This window comes from Camelus bactrianus, chromosome 26, assembly GCF_048773025.1.
Source record: "Camelus bactrianus isolate YW-2024 breed Bactrian camel chromosome 26, ASM4877302v1, whole genome shotgun sequence".
Classification (NCBI taxonomy): Eukaryota; Metazoa; Chordata; class Mammalia; order Artiodactyla; family Camelidae; genus Camelus; species Camelus bactrianus.
The window spans coordinates 33,886,071-33,910,896 of record NC_133564.1 but is presented as its reverse complement, the minus strand read 5'-3'; the positions used below and the strand labels follow the sequence as shown (position 1 = coordinate 33,910,896).

General features: G+C 40.9%; 1 protein-coding gene across 4 annotated transcripts in view; it reads left to right on the top strand.

Annotated features, from left to right (window-relative positions):
* Positions 1–24,826, top strand: part of HOOK3 (hook microtubule tethering protein 3) — a 93,673-nt gene that overhangs the window by 20,421 nt on the left and 48,426 nt on the right. For 3 of the 4 annotated variants that reach the window (XM_074353297.1, XM_074353298.1, XM_074353299.1), the window contains exons 3-8: positions 2,657–2,729; positions 5,932–5,982; positions 7,558–7,690; positions 11,641–11,708; positions 18,972–19,034; positions 20,470–20,553. In XM_074353297.1, the coding sequence (XP_074209398.1) occupies positions 2,657–2,729; positions 5,932–5,982; positions 7,558–7,690; positions 11,641–11,708; positions 18,972–19,034; positions 20,470–20,553 (472 nt within the window). Of the gene's footprint in view, positions 1–2,656; positions 2,730–5,559; positions 5,588–5,931; positions 5,983–7,557; positions 7,691–11,640; positions 11,709–18,971; positions 19,035–20,469; positions 20,554–24,826 lie in introns of those variants that run through there. The other variant, XM_074353300.1, reaches the window with a different exon arrangement.

The following is a 24,826-nucleotide window of genomic DNA, read 5'->3' as shown; positions in this document are numbered from 1 at the left end:
GGGCATATAACCAGGAGGAACCCTACTTCAAAATGACACCTGCACCCCAATGTTAATAGCAGCACTATTTACAATAGCCAAGACATGGAAACAGCCTAAATGTCCCTCAACAGATGACTGGATAAAGAAGAGGTGGTATATTTATACAATGGAATGCTATTCAGCCACAAACACCAACAACATAATGCCATTTGCAGCAACATGGATGTCCCTAGAGAATGTCATTCTAAGTGAAGTAAGCCAGAAAGAGAAAGAAAAATACCATATGAGATCGCTCATATGTGGAATCTGAAAAAAAAAAAAAAAAAAAAAAAAGGAACATAAATACAAAACAGAAACAGACTCACAGACATAGAATACAAACTTGTGGTTGCCAAGGCGGAGGGGGGTGGGAAGGGACAGACTGGGATTTCAAAATGTAGAATAGATAAACAAGATTATACTGTATAGCACAGGGAAATATATACAAGATCTTGTGGTAGCTCACAGCGAAAGAGAATGTGACAATGAATATATTTATGTTCATGTATAACTGAAAAATTGTGCTCTACACTGGAATTTGACACAACATTGTAAAATGACTCTAACTCAATAAAAAAAAGTTTAAAAAAAAGTGAAAAGTAAATTCACAGAATGTGAGAAATTATTTACACATCTTGTGTCTGATGAGGGGCTTTTATCCTGAATATTAAAACAAACGAATTTCAGCTCAATATTAAAAAGGTAGCCGAGTTGTTGAACAAGCAGAGATTCTGAATGGACTTCTCCAAAGAGGATATACAAGAGGCCAATAAGCACAAAAAAGATGTTCAACATTATTAGTCATTAAAGAAACACAAATCAAAACCACAGCGAGATAGTAGCTCACGTCCACTAGGACGGGTATCATCAAAAAGAGAGAGAATAACAAATGTTGGCAAGGCTATGGAGAAATTGGAACAGATGTGTCGCTGGCGGGAATGTAAATGGTACAGCTGTTGGAAACCAGTTCGGTCGCGCTTCAGGTGTTAAACAGAGACTTATCTGGGGACCTGGGCACTCCCCTCCTAGGCATATACCTGCATGGAACATGTGCATCTGTTGATGAACAGATCAACAAAACGTAGTCCCTCCGTAAATGGAATATTATTGAGCCACAAAAAGGACTGAAGTGACGGCATGAGCTACGACTTGGATGAGCCTTAAAAACATGCCCAGTGAAGGGAGCCCAGCACTAAAGAGCACACAGTGTATGATTTCGCATGTTTGAAATGTGCAGAATAGCAAACCCATAAAGACAGAGGAGATAGCAATTCCTAGGGGCCAGCGAGAGAGCACAACGGGCAGTGATGCCAGTGGATACAGGGTTTCTTTTCAGAGCGATTGAAGGTTCTAAAGGTAGATTGTAGCCATGTGAATATGCTGAAATCCATTGCATTCTGTACACTACACGGGTGAGTTGTGTGGTGTGTGAATTATTTCTCAATTAAAAAATTTTAAAGTAGAAAGACAGACAATAAAGATGCTATATTAACTCTGATACAGACTTCAAAAATAATCCTGATAGACTTCTACGGAGTCTAAGTTGTAGCTTTTTTTTCATAAATACTTATGCCTAAATAAGTACATTTATCTTTTTGTAATAATAAGATTTAAAAATTCTACGTAGCATGTTACTTCATTTAAAGATAATTTGAACAAAATTCAGTACTGATTGTATTTATCAGTTTGAGTCACAGTCTAAGTTGAAATGTAGATTTTTTTTTTCCTATTGTATTTCTCTCGTTGCTATTGCGTTTTGTTTGTTTGTGTTTTGAGTGAATGGGGACATCGTTGTGTTAAGGAAGATCATTGGACTTAGCGCTTTGCTGGAGCAGGACAAGCCTAGGTGTTCGATCTGTGGTCTTGAACAAATAACTTAATTTCTAAGAGCATCAGTTTCAAGAACTTTTGAAAGTGATTGTCATGCCAGGCTAAAGCTTTTTTTTTCTTTCTTTCTAGTGTTTATAGAAGTTTTGGAGGTTTTCCTAAGAAAAATAAGCCCAAGTATATTCAGTTTCTGTCCTTGTTTCAGTTCGTTTGTCCACAGCAAGTTTATCTTAGGTTTTAGCCTGCTGCAAACAGAAACGGTGCCCACCTGCCTTTGTCTGCTGCCTAGCGTTACTCAAGAAAACAGGTTCTCTGTTTGTATTATTTAAAGAAGTTGAAATTTTAGTAGCATTATTGGTGACCTATGGAGTATTTGGTGATGTAAGTCATTGAAATATTAACTGAAAAACTTATTTTAACCTCCTTCCTAATATATTCTTTTGCCTATATGAGACAATTGTCAATGATTTTAACAGTTTTTAGATATTAGTGTGGTATCCACTATGTTAATTCTAGGATACTGTGTAATTTTTTAACAAGTAGACTAACTACATGTCATCACTTTTCACCTTTTAGCTTGTTTTTAATAAAGCTATTTTTAATGAGCCGATAACAGTTGATCTTACAGAAATCTACTGTCATTGCACATCTCATGTATTGAGTTTAGTGGCTGATGTGTGTCAGGTACGTTCTTACGTTGCTCTTAAGTGATGATGCAGGATCAACGTCAGTTTCCTGTGCATTTGTTTCTTTCGGTTTTACTTGAAAATGACATGATCTTAATACATTCACTTTTTCTTATTTGCAGAGATCCTGCATATTTTGATGAAAATTGGCTAAACAGAATCAAAACTGAAGTAGGAGATAATTGGAGGCTAAAGGTACTATCTTTTATTCTTTTGTCTGTTAACTAATCTTTTAACCTGGGTGCATATAATAATGCTTGTTGACTTTTGCTCTGATGTGTCCAGTGAGTTTTACAAAGTTGGACAGCCTTTGGTGAAATCATCTAGAATTAAAGATTGGGGTTACCTAGAATTGCTCATCAATTTGTAGTCTAAGTGGGTAAAGCGTGGTGACTGAGGGCGTGGGCTCTGCGGCCAGGTGCCTGTGTCCGCATCCCAGCTCGGCCACTGACGGTCCGTGGGAAGGTCCTTACCCTTCCTGTGCCTGAGTTTCCCCGTTTCCAAAATGGGGATTGTGATCGGATCTACCTCACAGAAATAAATGAGTTAATATGTGTGATACGCTCAGCACAGCAGTGTTCATCACTAGCAGTGTTACGAAAATGAGGAAATGTTGATCGTTATTAACTGTGCCCAAAGCACTCAGAGAATGAATTGTTTTTATTTCCTTCCTAGTAGCCTTAAGTTTCAGTATTTCTCAAGCATCTTTGACCCAAACCCACAGGAGGAAATCTCGTTTACGCTGCAGCTTCCTACCCCGCTAAATGTACGTGCAAACACAGTTGAACAAATCTGTGACCCAACTGTATACAGCAATGCCTTTATTTTATTTTTAAAGATGGAAGTTGCAGGCCATCTGTAAATTATTTTTTTGTAACTCTGTACTTTGAAAAGATTGTAGATTCACGGGGGAGTGGGAAGAGAAACATACAGAGATGTCCTATGCACCTTTCCCCCAGTTTCTCCAGCGCTGACGTCTTGCGTGACTGTAATGGTGGCGTTGGTACAGGCCGCAGCGCGTTGAGAGTTCACCAGTTCACACACACGTTGCTGTGTCACTCTGTCAGCGTGCAGACTCGTGTCATGGCCCCCACGGTGCAGGTGCGGCCTGCTGCGTCCTTGCATGGGCTCCCACTGCCGCCTGGACACCGCGGACACTCACACCCCACCCTCACCCGAAGCCCTGGCGGCCACAGGCTGCTTCTCTGCCTCCATGATTTTGTTGCATTCAGTTGATTTTTATGACCCAGCAATGCTCACGACTGGCAGTTTGGAAAACCCTGGAACCATTTCTTTTTGATAGACGTTGGCAGACTCAGAAATGCAGATGAGCGAGCATGTGAGCTCCCCGGACATGTGAGGAGCTAAAGTTTGTCTTTATGTTTCCCCATAAAACTCCTGTTTGCCTAGCTGGTGGGCTTGCCAAGATATAACTGTTTTTCATCCTTTTTACCAAGCTGGAGTGAATGGATACTGTTCAGCAGCGCTGTTTTAATTCCTAAGTAACCTTCCAAGAATCAGCAGTTAGAGTGATGGCTGTTTATGTCATAAAATGGTTAAAGTAACAGGACAAATTCATTTCTGTTGGCTGCTGCTTCGCCCAAGGGTCCCACCCCCATGCACACCAGGCAACGTAAACACACAGCCGTCAGTGTCACAAGTGTGGAAAGGCAGTGACGTAGTGAAGGGAACAGCTTGTCACGTTCTTAATATCTAGGACTGAAAACAACAGTTCTGATTTGCATTCCTGTTCTCTGTATTTTATCCTGTGTTGTATTTCTTCAATTTTAGGGTACTATTGATTAATGATAAGAGTTTTAGCTTTTTTCGGTGGAAGATAAGCAACCATTTTAACTGATTTTTAAGACGCACTAAATTAAAATGTTAAAATACGAAAAACTGAACATCCTAGAATCAAAGAAATTATAAATTTTCCATGTCTCCAGATTTACCAACATGTTAATTTTATTTGTGAGATTCTTTTTTTTTTAATACAAAGTTTGCAGTTTATTTTCTCCCTTAAAAGTAAATGTGTCTTTGATTAACCATTGGATTCCACAGCTGTGCTTAAGCCTCTCTTATTTGACAGCCACATGTCCTGCGGTCTGCTGTCCTAGGATGTCTTCAGCTACAAGCACTGGCTAGGGACAGCCAAGTGGACGATGGACGATCAGCAGAATCATATTTTATATGTATCTAACTTAGCTCAAATTCAGCCATATGAGTTGGGTCCAAAAAAAAAAAAAAAAAAGAAGGGGAAAAAACAAGTGTACAGCGGGAGGGGATGGCTCAGTGGTGGAGCGCATGCCTAGCAGGCACACGGTCCTGGGTTCAGTCCCCGGCACCACCATTAAAAATAAATAAATAAACCTAGTTAGCTCCTCCCACCAAAAAAAAAAAAAAAAAAACAACCCAAAGAACAAGTTTACAGTGAATATTGCAGGTGATTCTGCCTGTGATTTCCCCCAGGTAGCATGGTCAGGGAACCTGTGCTGTGAAGTTGAGTGAGTGCTGGGCCCTCGCCCTGCCTTGTTACTGAGATGCTCCACATAGCACAAGTGTCTTGTGATGCTGAGCGTTATACCAACACTTAAAGATATAGTGGTATTCTTTTAACCTTAAGGCTCCTAAATATTTACTTTGGTGCTCAGCTGAAGACACGCACTCTTTTCTGACAGTGGAGGAATTTGGAGACATTCCTTCATAGGTGACAACCTGTTCTGTAAGTTGCTGTAAGAGATTTCCAGGGGTAACAACAAGTTTATACTGGATAGCACAGGGAACTATATTCAATATCTTGTAGTAACTTATGGTTAAAAAGAATATGAAAATGAATATATGTACATTCCTGTATGACTGAAGCATTGTGCTGTACACCAGTAATTGACACATTGTAAACTGACTATGCTTCAATAAAAATATATTTTAAAAAAAGATTTCCAAGGGTAATTTTGACTGTAATGCTTGCTTAATGCTCTAACTTTAGAACTTAACCTCTATATAAGATGCAACTCTGCTTTTCTAGGGAAAACAGCACTGAACTCAAGTCTTCAGTAAGGATGACACATTTTTCCCCTCCCTGCAGAAAATCTACATAATTTAATCTTACAGTTGAATCTCGTTTAATGACTCTCCAATTTTTGTCAATGTGATCATAAGACTGAAATTTTAACATAATTGGAAACCTAATTTATTTTATAAATCTCTTAGATCAGATAAATTAAGCCGTTGTTAGTCCTTTTTTATGAAAGTAATTCAAATATACTGTTCAATGTTACTTTTTATGTTTACCTTATGATTATCAAGAATGATTCGTTGGTTCAGAAATTTTTTAGGCTAAACTGTATGTTCATCTGTGGTCGCCTTTTACCCAGTTGTCTTCTCTCTCTCCGAACAGATAAGCAATCTGAAGAAAATTTTAAAGGGAATCCTGGATTACAATCATGAGGTGAGGGATCTTTCTTGCTCTGCTTGAAAGTGTTACTGTAGGGCAGTTTAATTTGACAGTGTTTCAGTTTTACAGTAGTTTCGAGTAAAGGAAAAATCACCTCAGAATTAATAATCAGTCTCACCTTCCATCGTAGTTTCTAGGATATTGATTCAAAAAACCAGCTATTAGGTGCTTGCCAGATAAATAATCTTTTTCACTGTCATATGGGTAGTTTGTGGATGGTTACTCATTTGTGTTAAACTTGCCTTTCTGCTGTCTATTAACTCTCTCCTTTCTTCCCTTACTTGTGAAGGTGGTTTAGAGTCCACGCATTCTTATTAACAAGTCCCTTGCCTACCTCCACTTTATTCCTTGGCAAACCCCCATTGCTAAATTAACTCAGTTTATCCTCTGAGTCTGCATCACAATAGTCAAGACACCGCAGAGGGGAAAAATCAGGCCATGGAACTCGTTTAAGCTTCATAATCACAGAGAGCACGTGGACACAGGCAGCCCAGAACACCTATGTCGTTTCCTTACTGCTCCTTCCCAACAAGCTCACCTGCATCTAAATCTACCCCTGTGCTTACGTTGTCTGTCTTCGTCGTCTCAGTAGGTGGCCCAGCCATCTACACTGCTGTTCAAGTCCAAAACCCACAGCCCATCCTACAGCCCTTCCTTCTTCTGATGTCATCAGCAAGACCTATTAGTTAAACCTGCAAAATACAGCTTTCTCCGTCTCCGCTGCCACCACCCGCTACCAGGCCGCCGCTGTGTCTGCTTAGAGTAGCCATCTGACTGGTGGCCCTGGTTTCACTCCATCCCCTCTGCAGTCTCTTCTCCCCTCTCAAGCCAGGGTGATTTTTTTAAATGAAAATTTGATTACGTCACTCTCCCCCTCAGAGTCATCTTCCATGGCTTCCTGCTGCGTTGAGACTCAGATGCTTACTTCCTACTGTGAGCCACCAGATACTGCTCCTCTCAGCCCCTCTCTCACCCCCCCCCCATAACACTGCAGCCACTTTCAATCTGCTTTTGTGCTTTCAGCATCTTCTTTTTTCACTGCCGGGTTGTCAGACAGAAACCTACCCTTTTGTGTGCATATGTCATTTCATTGGGGCCAGTTTCCCCAACAAGGAATCCTCCATTCTCCTTACTAACATAGGTGCCTTGTTATCAGCATTTCGGAGTCGGATGGAGTGCAGGTGGCCAGGGGAATCTTACCGGTGTGGGCGCGCACCTGTGTTTAATCTCTGCTCCTCCGGGTGCCCCTGGGTCAGAACTCCCGGGCTCTGCTTCCCCAGAGCGCGCACGTCTGGTCCCTCCGGGGGAGGTGGCGGGCTCGGTCATATCAGCTTCTTTGCTCAGTGCACACACACCACGTCCCAGGTTAGGGACTAAGTTGCTGTGACTCAACATAGTTATTATAGTTTACGTACAGGAGCGTGAAAAGAAATGGGCAGTGCGAATGACATTACAGCTCTGCCCTCAGATTGAAGGAACAGCTTTCTGGTGCTGACAAACATCTCTGCCTAGTATTTTATCCGGTCGTATAGATGTAAACGCAGTTCTCATCTGCTTTTCTCTGTCCAGATTTTGGGGCAGCAGATTAACGACTTCACCCTCCCCGACGTGAACCTCCTCGGGGAGCATGCCGACGCCGCAGAGCTCGGGAGGATGCTTCAGCTCATCCTGGGCTGTGCTGTGAACTGTGAGCAGAAGCAAGGTAATTCCCTACAAGTCAGCCTGTGCCTGTCAGGTGACTAAGGAGAACAACACTCGTGGTGTATTTCAGATGTAAATCACAAGTGCGGATAACAACCTCGCCTTAAGACCATCCTCAGAGAATGCCGTTTTTCTATGATTTTTGCTAGTAATCTGTTTTCAAGCTTAGAAGAGTTTCACAAGTAGAATTAATTTGCTTGTGATGATATGCTTCCTTTTTCTACAAGACGACGTCATTCTTTGAGTAGATTATTTTTAACTGCACCGAATGTGATGAAATTTACCATTAATTAGACAGTCCAGCCAAATTAATTAATAATTAACAATAATGATCAATTCCACTGTGGGAACTTAAGATTAGGTATTTTAAGTTACAAGTATGAAGGGTTTATTTCATAAACATTTACTGAATTCCTGCCTTATGCTGGGGCTTGGAACACAATGTCAGACAAAACAGATGTGGTACCTGCCCTAGTGGAACTGTAGTTGAGAGGGGTGAGGGGGTGGAAGGAATAAATAATGCCTCTCTTAACTGGCCTGAGAAGTGGGGAGTGCTGGGACAGTGAAATGTGATGGGGGACCGTGTAGGCTTGGGTCAGGGAAGGTGTCCGGGCAAAGATGAGGAGGATAATGGGTTAAGAGTAATCAGAGCAGTAGAAACTGAGTGTCAGAAAGACTTGGGTCACCTGTGAGGTGCTGAAAAGAACCCGCAGCTATAAGCGGAGACCAGTGAGGAAGGGACCAAAGGCGACCAAGCAGAGTGGTAGTTGGGGGCTGTTCTAAAAGACGAGGACACTTTCACCGTGATTTACGTGACCTTGGAAGAAGATGGATTTCTTCCTAAGCCCAAAGGTATTTTTCTTGTTCCTCCTATTCCATCCTTGCTAATATAAGGCAGATTCTTAACTAGCCTTTTGGGTGTTCTGGTGATGAATTTAATAACAGTCAGTCTCATTTCCTGAAGCTGTGACCAGTTTTATTGGTCTCTGATTCAGGAATTTTTTCTAACAATGTATTTACTTCTCTCTATCCTCATTCCTTTTAAGATTTTAGCATACTGTAGTCTATAGTAAAAGTTAGCTTGTTCATTCTGTGTAACTCAGGAATTAAAATAGAGAATTTGCTACATTTGTATTGTTTATATATTACTGAACTATCTAAAAGTTACTTGTGAAAGATTAGAAGATTGGTGTCAGTATGAAGGTTTAAGACACATTAAATCTCTAAGTAGATGCATTGATTTGAAAAGGTGGATGAAAAATTATTACTAAATTATTAAATTTATTATTAAAGTATTATTATATTATTCAGCGGAGTTTATTGAATTCAGATAAGGACTTCTGAATGTATTCTGTTAGGGAGTCCTCAGCTCTTGGAAGTTTATAGCTGTTAAGACTTGGCCGATTACTTACTACAGGGTATGAACAGGAAAAGACAAGGCTGTCATCGATAAGCATAGTCCTATGGAAAAGCAATCATAATATTTGTTGAGATTCTCACACAGACCAAGTGTTCTGTATAGCACCTAGATTGAGTTTTTCCCTGAAAATTATATAAATGGTGGAAACTTTGAACAGGATTGTAACATCTCCCTTGTCCAGGGGGCAGACTCTGCTCTCAGGAACACAACTGAGAGCCAAGAATCAAATGAAATGAACTTGAGTCACTGCCCATGGTGACACAGACATAAGGCTTACAGAGTGGCCATGCCATCTGCCACCTGACATGGACTAGACAGACACTCAGCCTGTTTCCTCCTCTGCAGAGTGAGGGCACCACACCTGATTGTCACGCAGAGTCAGTGAAGCCGCATGTGTGTATTTGCTTTGTAATTCACAAGGCACCACACAGACAGGGCATTCTGTTTAGAGGATGTATTTTTCAGTTCCTAGAAGTGAGGAGTAATTGCTCAGCACGTTGGCTCAGCCTACATTTATCTCAGTTATCTGATGTCTCAAACTGGGACAGAGAAATGGTGATGAATTGGAAAAAGCAAAGATTAGTGAAAACAGACTAATGATAATATTTACTGAGTGTCTCCCTTCTGCCTGGTAACAAAAACCACTTTTTACAGGTGGGAAAATTAAACCTTATAGGTATTATTTGACTTGCCCAGGAGTTCTTGCTTGGGAAAGGCTAGATGGGAATGAAAATCTGTGTCTCTTCCACATTATAACTTAATACTCTCAGTACTAAACCGAGCTATACATTCTGGACCCATAGGCTAAGTTTTCAGGATAAACTCCCTGACATCACACACTTCATTCTCCAGCATGGCCTCAGTAATCATACACACTTGTATTTTGGACTTTTAAGATTTAAATTTTTTTTATTTTTCAAAATTTGTACATTAACGGGGTTCTCATCCTCATTTTATCATCTGGCATTTTACGGTGTTCGCGGGGAAGGGCCTTGACGTGGCAACACCGCTTCTTAACTAACGCTTCCCCTCACACCTGACTAACCCCGACCTCCCTGTCCGCCGTCACCTCCTTCACGACCACCGGGCTGCCATCAGTCTCCCTCCCGCGACCAGGCCGCTGCCTGTCCTCTCCATGTCCACAGTCCTCCATTCTGATCCCAGCTCCGCCAGTTCCTCCGTAGCCTTTGAATTCTGTGTCTGGCACCCCTGCATCCCAGCACACACAGATGCCCCTCACTAACAAAGCAAAGCAAACAGAAAGTTGAGTTCAGACTAAAGGAATTCTTTTTTTTTTTTTGACCAGATAGTGGTTAAGTGACGATGCATTCCTGCTTTTGGCCTGAGACCCATGCCTGCGATTTAAGTGTGTTGTGTCTTGTCTGTGTCACCGCACGTTGGTTGGGTACAAGTAGCTGGAAGACGGTACTTCCTTAAAAACTAAAAGCTTTGACATTAACAACTGGAATGTCATAATTTAATAGGGCCGTCAAAATTCTCTCTCTCTTTTTTTTAAACAATTTACCTATCAAGCAAGAGATTACAGTTTGGTACTCCAAATACCTGAGTCTCTTCCCAAAAGGTTACTGTAACAATTTCACAGTTAGACTATTTTATATAAAACTGGAGTGCTAAGACAAGTTTTTGGTGTTTTTTGGGGGGTATAGAGTGGGGAGAGGCTGGTCAAGGCTTTCCTAATGACTTGACTTGTTTAAATGTTGCTCATTAAACTATATTTACCATATTTGTTGAAATCCAAGCTGCCTATTAATCTTTTATGCCTCATGCCACTTTTTTCATCCATTGTTGGATTTGAAAATAATGTAAACCCCTTCCCGGGTGTTTTAGTTGGGAAGAAAATATTTTTTTCAACTCTGTCCCCACTTAATGGCTGAGGATCCTCCCCCTTTGGGGCAGGGGTGAAGGTAGGATGGATGCAGTTGGTGCTTTAGCTTATTAGAGACATGGGTTGTTATTTTTTAAGCCCAGGGTTATACAATAAGTATTTTATCTCTATTTTAAATTCATCTCAGTTCTTTGTCCTAAGCAGCTCTCAGGGTCACTAAGGTTTTTTTTTTAATTATAGGAAATGTTAAGGAAGGAATTATACAAAATTCAATGCTTTGATGTCTCGTAAGAACAAAACACAGACTTCAAAATTTTTTAATGTGTAACAGAGAATAATGTGAAAGATTTTTTGATTTTAGAAACAGGAATACAGAGTCCTTTCCATGCTGGCTTTAGGCTCCACCGTTTCCTTGTTTGGCATTCCTGAGACCCGCCATTCCCGTGACCTTTAGCTGTACCCTCAACTTTCCGTGTGTAGAGTGGGTGGGAGGAGGCACTTATTTTAAGGGACGATGAGTTCTGTGATGTTCAGCCTTTACTTTACCTCTGAACCCTATCTGAGGAATCGGAGGAAGAATCAACACACAGGAAACTACTGACAAGAGTTCGCGATGCCTTAGCTGCCCCCACCCCCGACTGCCGTTACCCTGAACGGTGACATCCCAGGTTGTTCTTGTTTGCAGAGTACATCCAGGCCATTATGATGATGGAGGAGTCCGTTCAGCACGTTGTCATGACAGCCATTCAGGAGGTACGTTGGACCCTTGTGCTTACGGGGTGCGAGACCTTAAAGCAGCAAACATGAGTTTAAGGAACTGAAGTCAAGATTTTAAAAAGCGATTCTCCTACTTAGTTTTTGAGAATTTTTTTCCTTACACCTGTGATATAGCTTGTCTCATTTTTCGCTTTTTTTTTTTTTTTGGCGGGGGTGTAATTAGGTTTGATTATTATTATTATTATTACTTTTTTAATGGAGGTGCTGAGGATTGAACTCAGGACCTTGTGCATGCTAAGCATACACTCTACCACTGAGCTGTACCCTCCCACCCCTCATTTTTATTTAATGTTAAACATTTATCTTACAGGTATGGATATTTGGTAACTAGTCCTAATCTTTAAAAATGCCCTAATGAATTAGGAGCAGTAGACTAACTCCTAAAGCCATTACAAATAATATCTGTGTTAAACCAGCAGTCTCTCTCACATTTAGGTTTTGATTTCTTTTTTTGGGGGGAGGGGTAATGAAGTTCATTTATTTTCAATAGAGGGCCTGGGGGTGGAAGCCAGGACCTTGTGCGTGCCAGGCATGTGCTCTGCCACTGAGCTATACCTTCCCCCCAAATACTGATTTCTTGTTTGGCAGAAAATGAGTCTTCAACTCCAATCACACCCAAAGCAGTTTCTAAATGAATATTTATTTGAAACTGTAGGAGGGGAAAAATGTTTTTTCCCTCCATCCTTCCAAGCTGTCAGCTGGGACCGCCATAGAAAACACAGATTAACAAGAGAAAAAACATACACATTTATTTAAGTTTTACACGACACAGGAGCCTTCATAAAGAAATAAAGACCAAAGAAGTGTTTAAACCCGAGTGTTTCATTGCGAGGTTTGATGAAGAGTGGAGTTACATGGGAAAGTGTGATAGGGCAAGAAAGAGTTTGAGCTCGGTGTCATCTCTAGGGAAGCAGCCAGTCCTTCCCGTTTGTTCAGATTTCTTCCACATCCCTCTGACTTTGGAGATAAGGCTACTCCTTTCCTCTGAGCACAGTGAGGTGCCTCTCACATGAAGGTCTTAAGACCTGCTTCAGAGGAACGTCAGAAAAATCTTTCCTAACCTGCTCTGGCACAAATCCCTTCAGCCTGAAACACTCAGTATGCCAAGGAGCCATGTTTTGGGGTCACGTGTCCTGAACTCCATCAAATCTAGAACTATATTCTATATATAGAACTTAATATAGTTCAAACATAGAACTATAAGAGTAAAAATAAAATATAGATTAATAATTGGCTGATCTTAGGATGTGAGAATTTTTGAATCATAAAAGCAATGGAAGACAACTTTAAGGGAACTAGAAACAGTATAGAATGTAAGAATGTAACTAACAGGAAAAAAAACCCACAACAGACAAACATGAAAAATGCTAAATTCAAATTAAGATAACATGTTTTCTTTTAAATCCGATCCACTATGAATCCAGGGGTTCCCACTACCCCTCAGATTTGATAATTTGCTGGAGTGACTCACAGAACTCAATAACAATGATGGTTTTATTATAGCAAAAGAATACACATCAGAACCAGCTCCCCCCACAGTGGGGGTCCGTGAGGGTCCCAAAACTCAAAGCCTCTGTTGTCACCTCCCCATGGGATCACGAGATGTCACCCTCCCGGCATTAATGTGTGACAATACTCAGAGTACTGCCAACCAGGGAAGCTCACCTGAGCTTTCAAGTCCATAGTTTTATTGGGGTTTCATAGATAGGTGTGATTGATTTCATCACTGGCCCCAAAGTTGAACTAAATTTCCAGCCCCTTCTCCTCCCCAGAGGTCAGGCTGATACCAAGTGGCACAGAGCGCCAACCTTCTAGTACATGGTTGGTTTTTCTGGCACCAGCAGCCTCCAACCAGAGTCATCACGTTTGCTTAAACTATCTAAGGGCCCACCATGAATAACAAAGACAGTCAGAGAAGTTCCAGGAATCTGGAGGCTGCCTCCCAGTAAATGGGGACAGAGGTCAGCCAAACTTTTCATTATACAGGACCTTTTCAAAAAAGCAAAGCTTTTAGCAGATGATCAGTTTGGCAGACAGCGCTGAAGGGAGGAGGGTAAACTCTTTGCCATGTAAGACACAAGGTCTTGAGTGTTAAAATGACAAAATGATGATCACCCAAGCAAGGTGTAAGTTTAATTCGCTCTTAAGTGGTCCTGGGTTGGCTCTGTAGTCATAGGGACGCAGCTTTCTTGCATCTTACTGTCTGCCATCCTTAACGCGTGAGTCCCACCCTGTGGCCAGCTGTGGCTGCTTGGCTTCCAGCCCTCACGTTCACAGTCCAGCCAGCAGGCAGGGCTGAAAGAGGGTCCCCCACTTCCTCTAAGTAAAATTCCAGGAATTCTCCCTCCTGTTATCCAGCTGTTACTCACACTGCCACACATGGAAACTCTGAAACGTGGTCTTTATTCCCGCTGGTCATGGACCCAGCCAAAAGTTGAGGATTCTGTTACTAAACAAAAGCAAGAAGAATAATGAGAGGGCCATTAACTGTGCTGCCTTACTGCAGCTAGTCCTGTGGTTCCACTTTTAGGAGCTGAAGGAGCTCTGAAATACACAGATAGTGACATTAGTTATACACGTTTGTTTAGCACCTGCTGTGTGCTCAGAAGTGCGGGTAGTCACTGAACACTTAAATCTGTTAACTCATTTAAAATTCACTTCAGTTGTCATCAATGCTACTGAAATGTGCACATAAAACATTGTTGAAATGACCGATTTTATGTTCTATATTTTTTACCACAATTTTTAAAATGACAAAAAAATCAACTACAATCCTTTGAGGTGTGTCCAATTATTGTAGCCATTTTAAGAAAGAGGACACAGGCCTGGACGGTGTGAGTTACTTGCTCAGGTTCACACAAGAAGTGGTGACAAACTTAGAACTCAGATCCATGGAGACCCCACTTCCATGACGTACTGTGTCACCTCAAGATTGTTTATTTCCGCATTATCTTCTAGGACTGAAACATGAGAAATAACCTAACTGCCCAGCAACAGGGGAACGGATAAATAAATTATGGTACAATAATATATTGGCATGTTACGTAGACACTAAAGCATATTTTTTGAAGAATATGTAATGACATGGGGAAAGTTTATATTAGGTTTAAAAAGGTAAGATACAGAGCACATGAACAGTATAATCCCATTTTTGTTTAAAATAAAAATTAAGATGAGTGAAAACCAAGCAACTTTCCAAAATGTTAATTCTAAATGGTTCTGCATTTTCCAATTTTTCTGTAGTAACAGGTATTGGATCTTTAATCAAGGGGTTTTTTTTCATTAAAATCTGTGACTGAGTGATTTTCATTCTATGAATCTATCCCAGGGAATTATTTAGAAATTCATAACTAGATTGGACACAACAGTGTTTATTAAACTGTTTTATATGAACAGAAATGTGAAAACAATATATAGCTACTGGTGAGCACATGACCTCTATCCCATGGGATATTCTGTGGCTGGTATTTGAAACCAAAAAAGGAGTACCTTCTGACAAAGGGAAAACATGTAAAATGTCAAGTGAACAGAGCAATACATAAAATCGTAGGTACAATTAGGCTTTTCAGACGGTGCCTCTGTTACGTGCTTATTCATTTTACTCGTTTAGCAAGTAACTTACTGAGCATCTAATATGCACCAGGAGCTATAATGGACCTTTGGGCTCCAGCTGTGGAAAAGACAGTCATGGTCCTGGCCTCACAGAATGTTAGTCTAAAAGGAGAAATGGCCAAATGAGCAATTTAGAGAACTCAAAGCATTCAAAGTAGAAAGTGCCATCAAGGGGAAAAACAGGCGTATGTGACTCAGTTCAGGCATGCTGGGGAGGGCTCCCCGGGGAACTAACCTGAGCACCGAAGGATGGGACGCGGTGAGGAGGGGCAGACGTTGTCGTGCACACAGTCCCAGAGGCACGAAAGAGCAGGTGCTGCCTGGCCCGTCGGGGGTGTGGAAGGAAGAACCCGTTAGCACACTCTGCGGGGTGCCCGGAGATGAGACGGGAACCTTAAGGTCAGTAGGACAATGAACGGTTTTGTTAAAAGAGTTGGGAATTTTGGAAACCAGTGAGTAGATTTTAGGGAGAAAATACACTGAAGTCTGTATTGGAGAAAATCCGAAGAAGAATTGAATTGGAGCAGAGCACGGCTCGGGAGAGGCGAGCATTAAGCCCTCAGTGACGATCCAGCGAGGGCGGTGGAAGCCTGGGCTGGGCTATGGCAGGAGGCTGGAGAGAAGTGGGCAGACTGAAAGTCGTCAGAGCTTTAGTCAGCAGGCTTGGGGACCGACTGGATCCGGGAGAAAGGTGGGGGTGGCCGGGTAGAAGTATGGAGTTGAAGAATGGCTTTTGCAAGACGACAGTCTGTGTGTCTTTATTCAGATGCTACTTTGATTTTTTTCTTCTTCCTATTGTGGTAAAATACCCATAACATAAAATTTGCCTTTTTCAAGGTGGTTTTGTCACAGGTAGTAATACTCACTTCCTGTTTATGGTTGAATGCTATTCCGTGGTGGGAGTATTCCACATTTTGTTTATTCATCCATCCGTTCATGGACATTTGGGTTATTTCCCCCTTTTGGCTGTTGTGGATAGTGCTGCTGTGAATGTGAGCGTATGGGGTTTTTTGAACACCTGTTTTTAATTCTTTGGGGTATATACCCAGAAACTGAACTGCTGGGTATTTGGTAATTCCATGTTTAACTTGTTGAGGAAATGTCGATGTGTTTTCCACCAGCGCTGCACCATTTTAGATTCCCACCAGCAGTGCATGAGGATTCTAATTTCTCTGCCTCTTTGTCAACCCCTGTTGCTGTCCGTCTTCTAGATAACAGCCATCCTGGTGGGTGTGGAGTGGTTTTCTCATTATGGCTGATTCGCCTTTTTCTAAAGACCCCTGATGTTGAGCATCTTTTCATGTGTTTCTTGGCCATTTGTATGTTACCTTCTCTGGAGAAATGTGAATGGTAGTCAAGTAAATGATACTGTTTTTAATTCTTTAACTGCTAAATAGGAAGAAGCGACAAGAAAGAGAGAGAGAGGTTGAGATTCCAAGAGAGACGATGGTAAATGGTCCAGGGTCTGTGAGAAGCTGGGAAGAGACAGGGCTGAGAGCGTGTAAGTGGAGGAGTTGGCCTGGCATGGGAGGAATGGCACTTGTATTATAACAAGACTGAAGAAGGAAAGGATGGGCATGAATGCTGCCAATTCTGTAGGTTAAGGTACAGGAAGTTGGGGGATTTCTTACCTGGGAGAAGGGTTTTCTGATGGAGAGTGGCGGGAGTTGGTGAAGTGTGGAGAGCAGGAAAGGTCTGGAGTAACCTCTAAAGGCAGTAAACAGACAGTTGATTAGGAAAGCAAAGCTGCACTTTTGGGGCATCTCTGAAGGCCCAGTTGAGATTGGAAACTGTATATTGTGTTTTATGATTTTAAAAATATTTTCACTCTCTTAGTACTTAGCAGTTAGGATATTTGGACAGAAGAGACAGGTAGTTGGATTGGTCTCAGATTGAGATTTTTGCCAAGTAGAAGGAATTAAAGTAAGAGAATTGATTATATTGACAAAAATCATCAAAATAATAGACCATGGACTCTAGGCTAGAAACGGAAGGTAACTGACTAGAAACGGAAGGTAACTGACTAGAAACAGAAGGTAACTGACTAGAAACAGAAGGTAACTGACTAGAAACAGAAGGTAACTGACTAGAAACTGATGGTGAAGTGTGGAGGGGGAGACTCCAAAACTAAGAGGATGCTGTTGGCAGAAGGCGGGGGAGTCAACCGCAGGCAGACAAAATAGTAATGTTTGGGGATGTGAGAACGGTGGGCGGTGAGGGAAAAACAGGGAGAAAGTCCAGAGGGACAGGACCTGGAAGCCTCATCACACGATACAGTGCTTGTCCTTCTTACTTGAACTGTGTGAGACCCCCTGGCACAGCCAGCTTCTTAAACACCTTGAAATTACAGAGGTGATTATTTCCTGGATGGTAGAAAAATGGGTTTTTTTCTCTGTATATTTTTTTTATGAATTTTAACCTCTCTGCGTTGGGTTTTATTTTTTCAACAGGAAGAAAGATATTTGAAATATCTTTTTATTAATATTTTCAAAATAAAAGCATAAAATGGTGAATCCAGTGTTTTTTTGTTTTTGTTTTTGTTTTTAACCCTTCCTGAGATTTTTTTTTTCCCCCTGTAAATGCAAAGAGATTTTCACTCTTCTTAGGACATCAGTATAGCGCAGGTGGGTCTCACACCTAGGTGTGCATGCTGGGCCCTAACCCCTGAGTCTCTGACTCAGTAAATCTGGGCGGGGACCCAAAAATTTACATTTCGGACCAACTCCTAGGCAGTGCCAATGTTGTTGGTTTGGGGACATCACTTTGAAGAGTAATTTATTTATTTATTTAATTTGGGGAGGGGGCTGTGATTAGGTTTACTTATTTCTTTATTTTTAGAGGAGGTACTGGGGATTGAACCCAGGACCTCATGCATGCTAAGCAGGCGCTCCACCACTTGAGTTATACCCTCCCCTGGGGACCTCACTTTGAGAACCACGGATGCCAAGAAAAAGGTGCAGCTGAACTTAGCATTTCAGTTCTTTAGAGAGTGGGGTGAGGCTGAAATGACAGGCTCTCCCATTAGTCCATCCCCACACATCTAATTGTCCCTCTTCTGTCGTCCCTCGGACAGAACATGAGAAGGGAACAGTAGAGGATTGGGACGTTTGAACATGCCCCTGACATTTGTCACGTTCGGAATTTTCTCCCCAGACCCTGTCACCCCCTCCGGATCTCTTTGCAACATGAGGGATCAGTGAACGTTCGCCTGGAATTTGGGCTGGGATTGACACTGCCCACATTTATTCATTGGAAAGAAAGAGTTACTTCGTGTTGCTGTATTTTTTTACTGAAAAGTCAATGTTTTCAAGCATTTGGCCACATTTTTCAATTAAAGACTTGTCTTTTTAGTGAGAAAAGTAAGCAATACTTGGTTCTCATGACTTGCCCTACTTTAAGGATGCACCAGAATTTAGACATGCAATTTTAAGTGAGGGCTAATCCTGCAGTGCAACAAAGGTCCAGACAGAAGCTTCCACATATAAGAAAGTGTCCCTTTTACATTTGTGTTTTCATTTTAATTTTTATAATTCCCTAGCCACTGGGTGTTCATGTTTGTTGTGTAAGCATATTATATAGACTGGCTTTTCCGTCTCATGGTTGTAATCTTTTGAATCTTGATTTCAGCTGATGAGTAAAGAGTCTCCTGTCTCTGCTGGGAATGATGCCTACGTTGACCTTGACCGCCAGGTACCTGACCTTGCATTGTTTTATCCACGCAGAGATTAAAGGAGAAACTTTAGACATGAATGAGAGCAGTGTTTCTGTTGAAATTGTTTACAAAATATATTGGTATAATTCTTTGTTTTTGCCAAAAATTCAAGAACTTAAGCTACTTTACTAATGGATATCACACCTTTGTGATTAAATTTTTGTCATAACTGTATTATTGCATAACCCATCCCCTTTAAAATAAATTAACTTCTTTAACTTACTGTAATTTGTATTTTCTAGTCATAGTTTTTCCATTAGTGGTATCTTTCTGTATGCCACATTTAACACAATAGATGCCTTCATGCAAAATGACATGCATTTAATCTTCTGGTTTATTTATAATGCAAAGGATATTTTACCTTTTATTTTTTGTTATTCTTTAATTGAATGTCTCCTCTACCCTTCATCCTTGTGAGGAAGTGACCAATTGGTCAGGAAATATTTAAATGCACTAAGGAACTACAGTATTTTTCTTTTTTTGTTGTTTTTTTTGTTTGTTTGGTTTGGTTTTTTTTTTTTTTTTTTTTTTTTGGTTTTATGTCTGTTTATTTTCTTTTTTCCTGGAACTACAATATTTTTAAAGGAACTCTGCAATGTATTCTTATGTTTTTAATAGGAATGTTGATTTGTAATTTTAATTATTGCTTTTTAATAAAATACTGTTACATTGTCAGTTTCCATCTTCCTGCTATTCTGGGATATCTATTCCAAAGCATGGGTAGCAGTCTTTGTAATCTGTGTTTTCTCTCATTTCTTCCCTGTGGTTTCTAAATGTTTTGCAGGAAAATCTTTAGACAGGCTATAATTGTAACACAAATTGTAATTTGTCTTTTCTTTCCTTTGTGGTGTTTGATTTTAAACTTGTTAGCTTGAGTGCATTTTTTTGTATCTGTATTACATAGAAGTTTGGTCACATGAAAAGCCCATATAACTTTATTTTAATCATTTTTTTCTTTTTTTAAAAAAAATTAACTTTAATGAATTCTTTTCATGTATGCTAACTTAGAGTTTATTATAATAATGGGACACAATTCAGGACTGTTTGGTTTGTGTTGAGAATCAGAATAACTAAAGTCTTTTGTTTTAAAACGAAAGTTTCAAAACTGTGATATACAAAATTAACACAAAAGTTTAATATGACTTAAACACTTGGGTTGAAATACGCTAGCTATATGTTTTATCAATCGAACCCCTATTCAAAGAACCAAATTCAAAGTACAGGAAAGACAAGACTTAGGACTAAAAGATGTTCAAAGTTAGAAGTGCCTCCTTTGACTTGTGCAAAAGCGTTCTTGATTTCTCCCCGCCCCACAGAAAGAAAAGGTGGAAATGTTTTAATTCTGTGTATGCAGTTGTTAGCTGTGGCCACTTGATATTGAAATGTTAACTGTAGCTCTGTGTTTCCATCCAGCTGAAGAAAACTTCAGAGGAATTAAATGAAGCTTTGTCAGCCAAGGAGGAAATAGCCCAAAGGTGCCACGAGTTGGATCTGCAGGTAAGAGGTCTGTTCCTGCCCTGCCTGTTCAAAACTCACGCCCTGAGACCCACCATGTGCGCTGGGTCCTAATTAGAGAAGAAGAAGAAAAAGCAGATCCTGGTGAAAGAGTGCAGGCTGAGCAGATCGGAGTTTTCCTTCCTTCTCGCAGTCCTTTTTTTTTTTTTTTTTTTTCTGAGTAAAAGTAGATTTATTTAGAGAGACGCACACACCATAGACAGAGCGCGGGGCCGTCTCAGAAGGCCAGAGAGAGAGAGTGGATTAAAATGGGGTGAGCTCACAAGAGAAGAGAAAGGAGAGAGATCCCCTCTCCAGAGGGTGGGGGAGATTTTTTTGAAGCCCTGATTTGTAGTGTTCGCTAATTTCCGCAGTTTGCCAATTTCCGCGATATAAACACCTTCTCAGTGACCGATTCCAAGTTATTGATAGTTTAACAGTCGGCTCACCGGACTCCTGAATATTGAACGAGCAGCTTGGTGACAGCCAGTGACAGCACTGCACCAGTCAGCATCAACCTCAGACGGGCAGAAGGCAGTTGGAGAAAGTGCCTAAGGGGCTGAAAGGAGTTAAGGGGGCAGTGGCCAGAAGCGCCGCTGCCGAGGAAGGCAGCTGCAGGACCCAGAGAACGCAGTGCGCGGGAGGCGCAGTGAGGCCGGAGCGGGTGCCCTGCGGAGGAGCTCGGCCTCATCACCCTGTCCCCCGCGGCAGACACGCTGACCTGTAGCCGCTTCCCAGTCGGAGGGTTCCTTTCTAAAGAGGTTAAACAGAAGTAAGGAGGTTAGACTGAGTATCAGTATTACAGGGTAAGGCCCTTTTCCTTTTGACCTTTCTGGGTTCTCTAATTCACAGAAAGACCAGTTTCTTGCAGTTAAGCCCAGAAGTGAATCCCATGAACAGTTTGCTGTTGACTGATTCTTTTTGTGTGTGTGTTTGTGATTCTGTTTTTCTTTTTTTTTTTTTAATTGAAGTACAATTACAATGTGTCAATCTCTGGTGTACAGCAGAGTGTCCCAGTCACGCATATAGATACATATATTCATTTTCAATTTTTTTCCATTAAAGGTTATTACAAAATATTGAACATAGTTCCCTGTGTCTACAGAAGAAACTTTTTAGAAACATCTATTTTTATATATAGTGCCTAACATTTGTAAATCTCAAACTCCCAAATTTATCCCCTCCCACGCCCTTTCCCCAGTAACCATAAGATTGTTTGCTATGTCTGCGAGTCTGTTTCTGTTTTGTAGATGAGTTCATGTGTCCTTTTTTTTTTTTAAGATTTCACATATGAGTGATATCGTATGGTATTTTTCTTTCTCTTCCTGGCTGACTTCACTTAGAATGACGATCTCTAGGTCCATCCACGTTGCTGCAAATGGCATTATTTTATTCTTTTTACTCTAATGCGAAAAGATACATGCACCCCAGTGTTCACAGCAGCACTGTATACAGTAGCCAAGACGTGCTGTTAACTGACTCTTGAGTGTCAGGAAAATCTGCATAACAAGAAAGGGATAAACAGGAAACTAGCCCTAGAGGAAGTGGAGAAGGTTGGGGCCCCAAGAAGTGAGTCTTCTTTTTAACTACTTAATTCCCTCAGTGAAATTGGTGAAGGTATCGCATCTATCAAATGAGGACAGGATGCTGTTTCAAAAAGAAAAAAATCAGACATCAAGAGACACTCGAGTAAATTAAAAATAGAAATGTCAATATAAAAAATTGATGGGATGGTTGAAAATAAAGTTGAAGAAATCTCTCACAAACAGAAAAGACAGAAAGTAAGAAATGAAATTATTTGTCTGGGGTTTCTGTCAAAATCAGGGCGGTGGGGGGAGTGGATGGAGAACAGATGATGCATAATTGGCCAAGTTTTGATACTTGTTGAAGCTGGGTCATGGGTCCACGGCGCTCACAATATTTTCTACTGAAATCATTTTGCTCTGAAAGACATAAGAGTTGGTCACTGCTTTGGATGCAGATAGGAAGAAGTGTAGTCTTTGCACACTTGTCAAGTTTCATAGTAAATGGTATTTACCCAGTCATAATATCATTCTTAATTTTTTCAAGTTTTAAAATTGAGCTATACACAAATGCAGTCATTCCCTGGCTGGCTCCTTCTTGTCCAGTCTCAGCTCTAAATCACCTGGTTTATTTGTCATAAAATATCTACTGGGCACATCAGTGAGCCTGGTACCAAATCTGTCCTCACTGGGAAGGCCCTCCTCGGTCACCAGTCTGAAGGCATCATCCAGCCTCTCCTCTCATTCTCACTTTAGCCCTCTGCACAGCATTCTCCACTCTAGTTTTTGCACATTTTTATTAGTCTCCTTTCTTGTTCAGTGTGATTTGTTTTTGTTTATATGTTTACTGGGATGCTTTGTTTTGAACATCTAACACACACACATGCAGCAATGCCTGGCATGCAGTGGACACACGGTGAATGTTTGAGTGAGTGAATGAGGGAGCAGGTGACTGAGTCAATGAGTCAATGAGTGGGTGTTTAAAACTGCAGAGGTGACCAGTGACGGAGGCAAGAATAGTGCTGTAACTGTGCAAAGGAGGGATGATGGCACACGTGGCTATAATTTCACACGTCAGAGGAGAGAGTCACCTGATAATGTCTGAGGTTGATAAATCAAGAAAGAGTGGAATGTAACATTATTGAGAGATGTAAAGTCATAGCCAGGAGCAATAAAATTAGGAACATTAAAACTAATTGTCTCTTGGAAGTGGAAAAACTCAGCTGGAAACTGTAGCTTTTTATATTTTATGATAAGCCCCTTTGCCTTAATTTTTTTTCTTAAATCGTGTTTATGTATTATTTTTAATTGGTCTCCTTTTTCTGTATGTGTGAAAAGGATTCTTGCCAAATATATTGAATTAAAATATTTTAGCAGCATTTGCTAGTCTCATAAGGCTAGTATTAAGGTATAGTTTTGTACACTTGAGATCATTTCATATAAATTGACCACATTCTAATATTTATACAATGGAATACTATTCAGCCATAAAAACGACAACATAACGCCATTTGCAGCAACATGGATGTCCCTGGAGAATGTCATTCTGAGTGAAGTAAGCCAGAAAGAGAAAGAAAAATACCATATGAGGTCGCTCATATGTGGAATCTAAAAAAAAAAAAAAAAAACAAACAAACACCAGAAAATACAAAACAGAAACAGACTCATAGACACAGAATACAAACTTGTAGTTGCCAGCGGGGAGAGGGGTGGAAAGGGACAGACTGGGAGTTTGAAATTTGTAGATACTGACAGGCATATGCAGAATAGATAAACAAGACTATACTGTATAGCACAGGGAAATATACACAAGATCTCGTGGTAGCTCACAGCAAAAAAGAATGCGATAATGAATATATGTATGTTATGTATAACTGAAAAATTGTGCTCTACACTGGAAATTGACACAACATTTGTAAACTGACTATAACTCAATTAAAAAAAAATTGACCACATTCTGCCCTGTAAAGCAGTTCTAAATAAAACTCAAAGAATCTGTGTCTTTAGATCATGCTCTCAAAGCAAAGTGCAGTTTAAGTTAGAAATTAGTAGCAAAGAAAGTTTAAAATTTTTAAAGCCTTATCTATTTATTTTAAAAAGAATAAAAGACCAGAAATGAATGAGACAGCCCAGTGGCATAGAAGTGAGCCGCTGCCCTATTCTGAGCAAAGACTCATGCATTTATGGAAATCTGACAAGTCATGGAGCTGGCGTTTCAGGTTCATTCATTTATTCGGCATTTACTGAGCACGTGCTCCATACCATCCACTGTTCCAGTTGCCTTAGATACAGTGAAGATGGGGAAACACAGACGTGGATAGAACGTCTCTGCCCCAAGGTGCTTACACTCGAGGAAAGAAGACCGACAATAAACAAAGTAAGAATATAGTTTACGATGTAGTGTTAAGTATTCTAGAGAAGAATAAGCAGGGAAGGCAGACTGGAGAGAAGGGTGGGAAGGATTCGTTTTACATGGGTGCCCCATAAAGGCTGCCGGAGAAGGTGACATGTTAGCAGAATCCTGTGCGGGTGGAGGAGCAGCCCTCGCAGATTTCCCGGGGCAATGCGCACAGGCTCAGGGCACAGGCCTGGGGATGGGAGTGTGGCTGCTGAGTTTGAGGAGCAGCAGGAGGGTGAGGACGGCAGGGGTACATGCCAAGGAAGAGGACATCCGTCTGGAGAACCCTTAAAGCTTGGTAAAGACTTTGAGTAAGTGGGAAGTCACTGGAGGCTTTTGATCTGAGTTTTGTTTT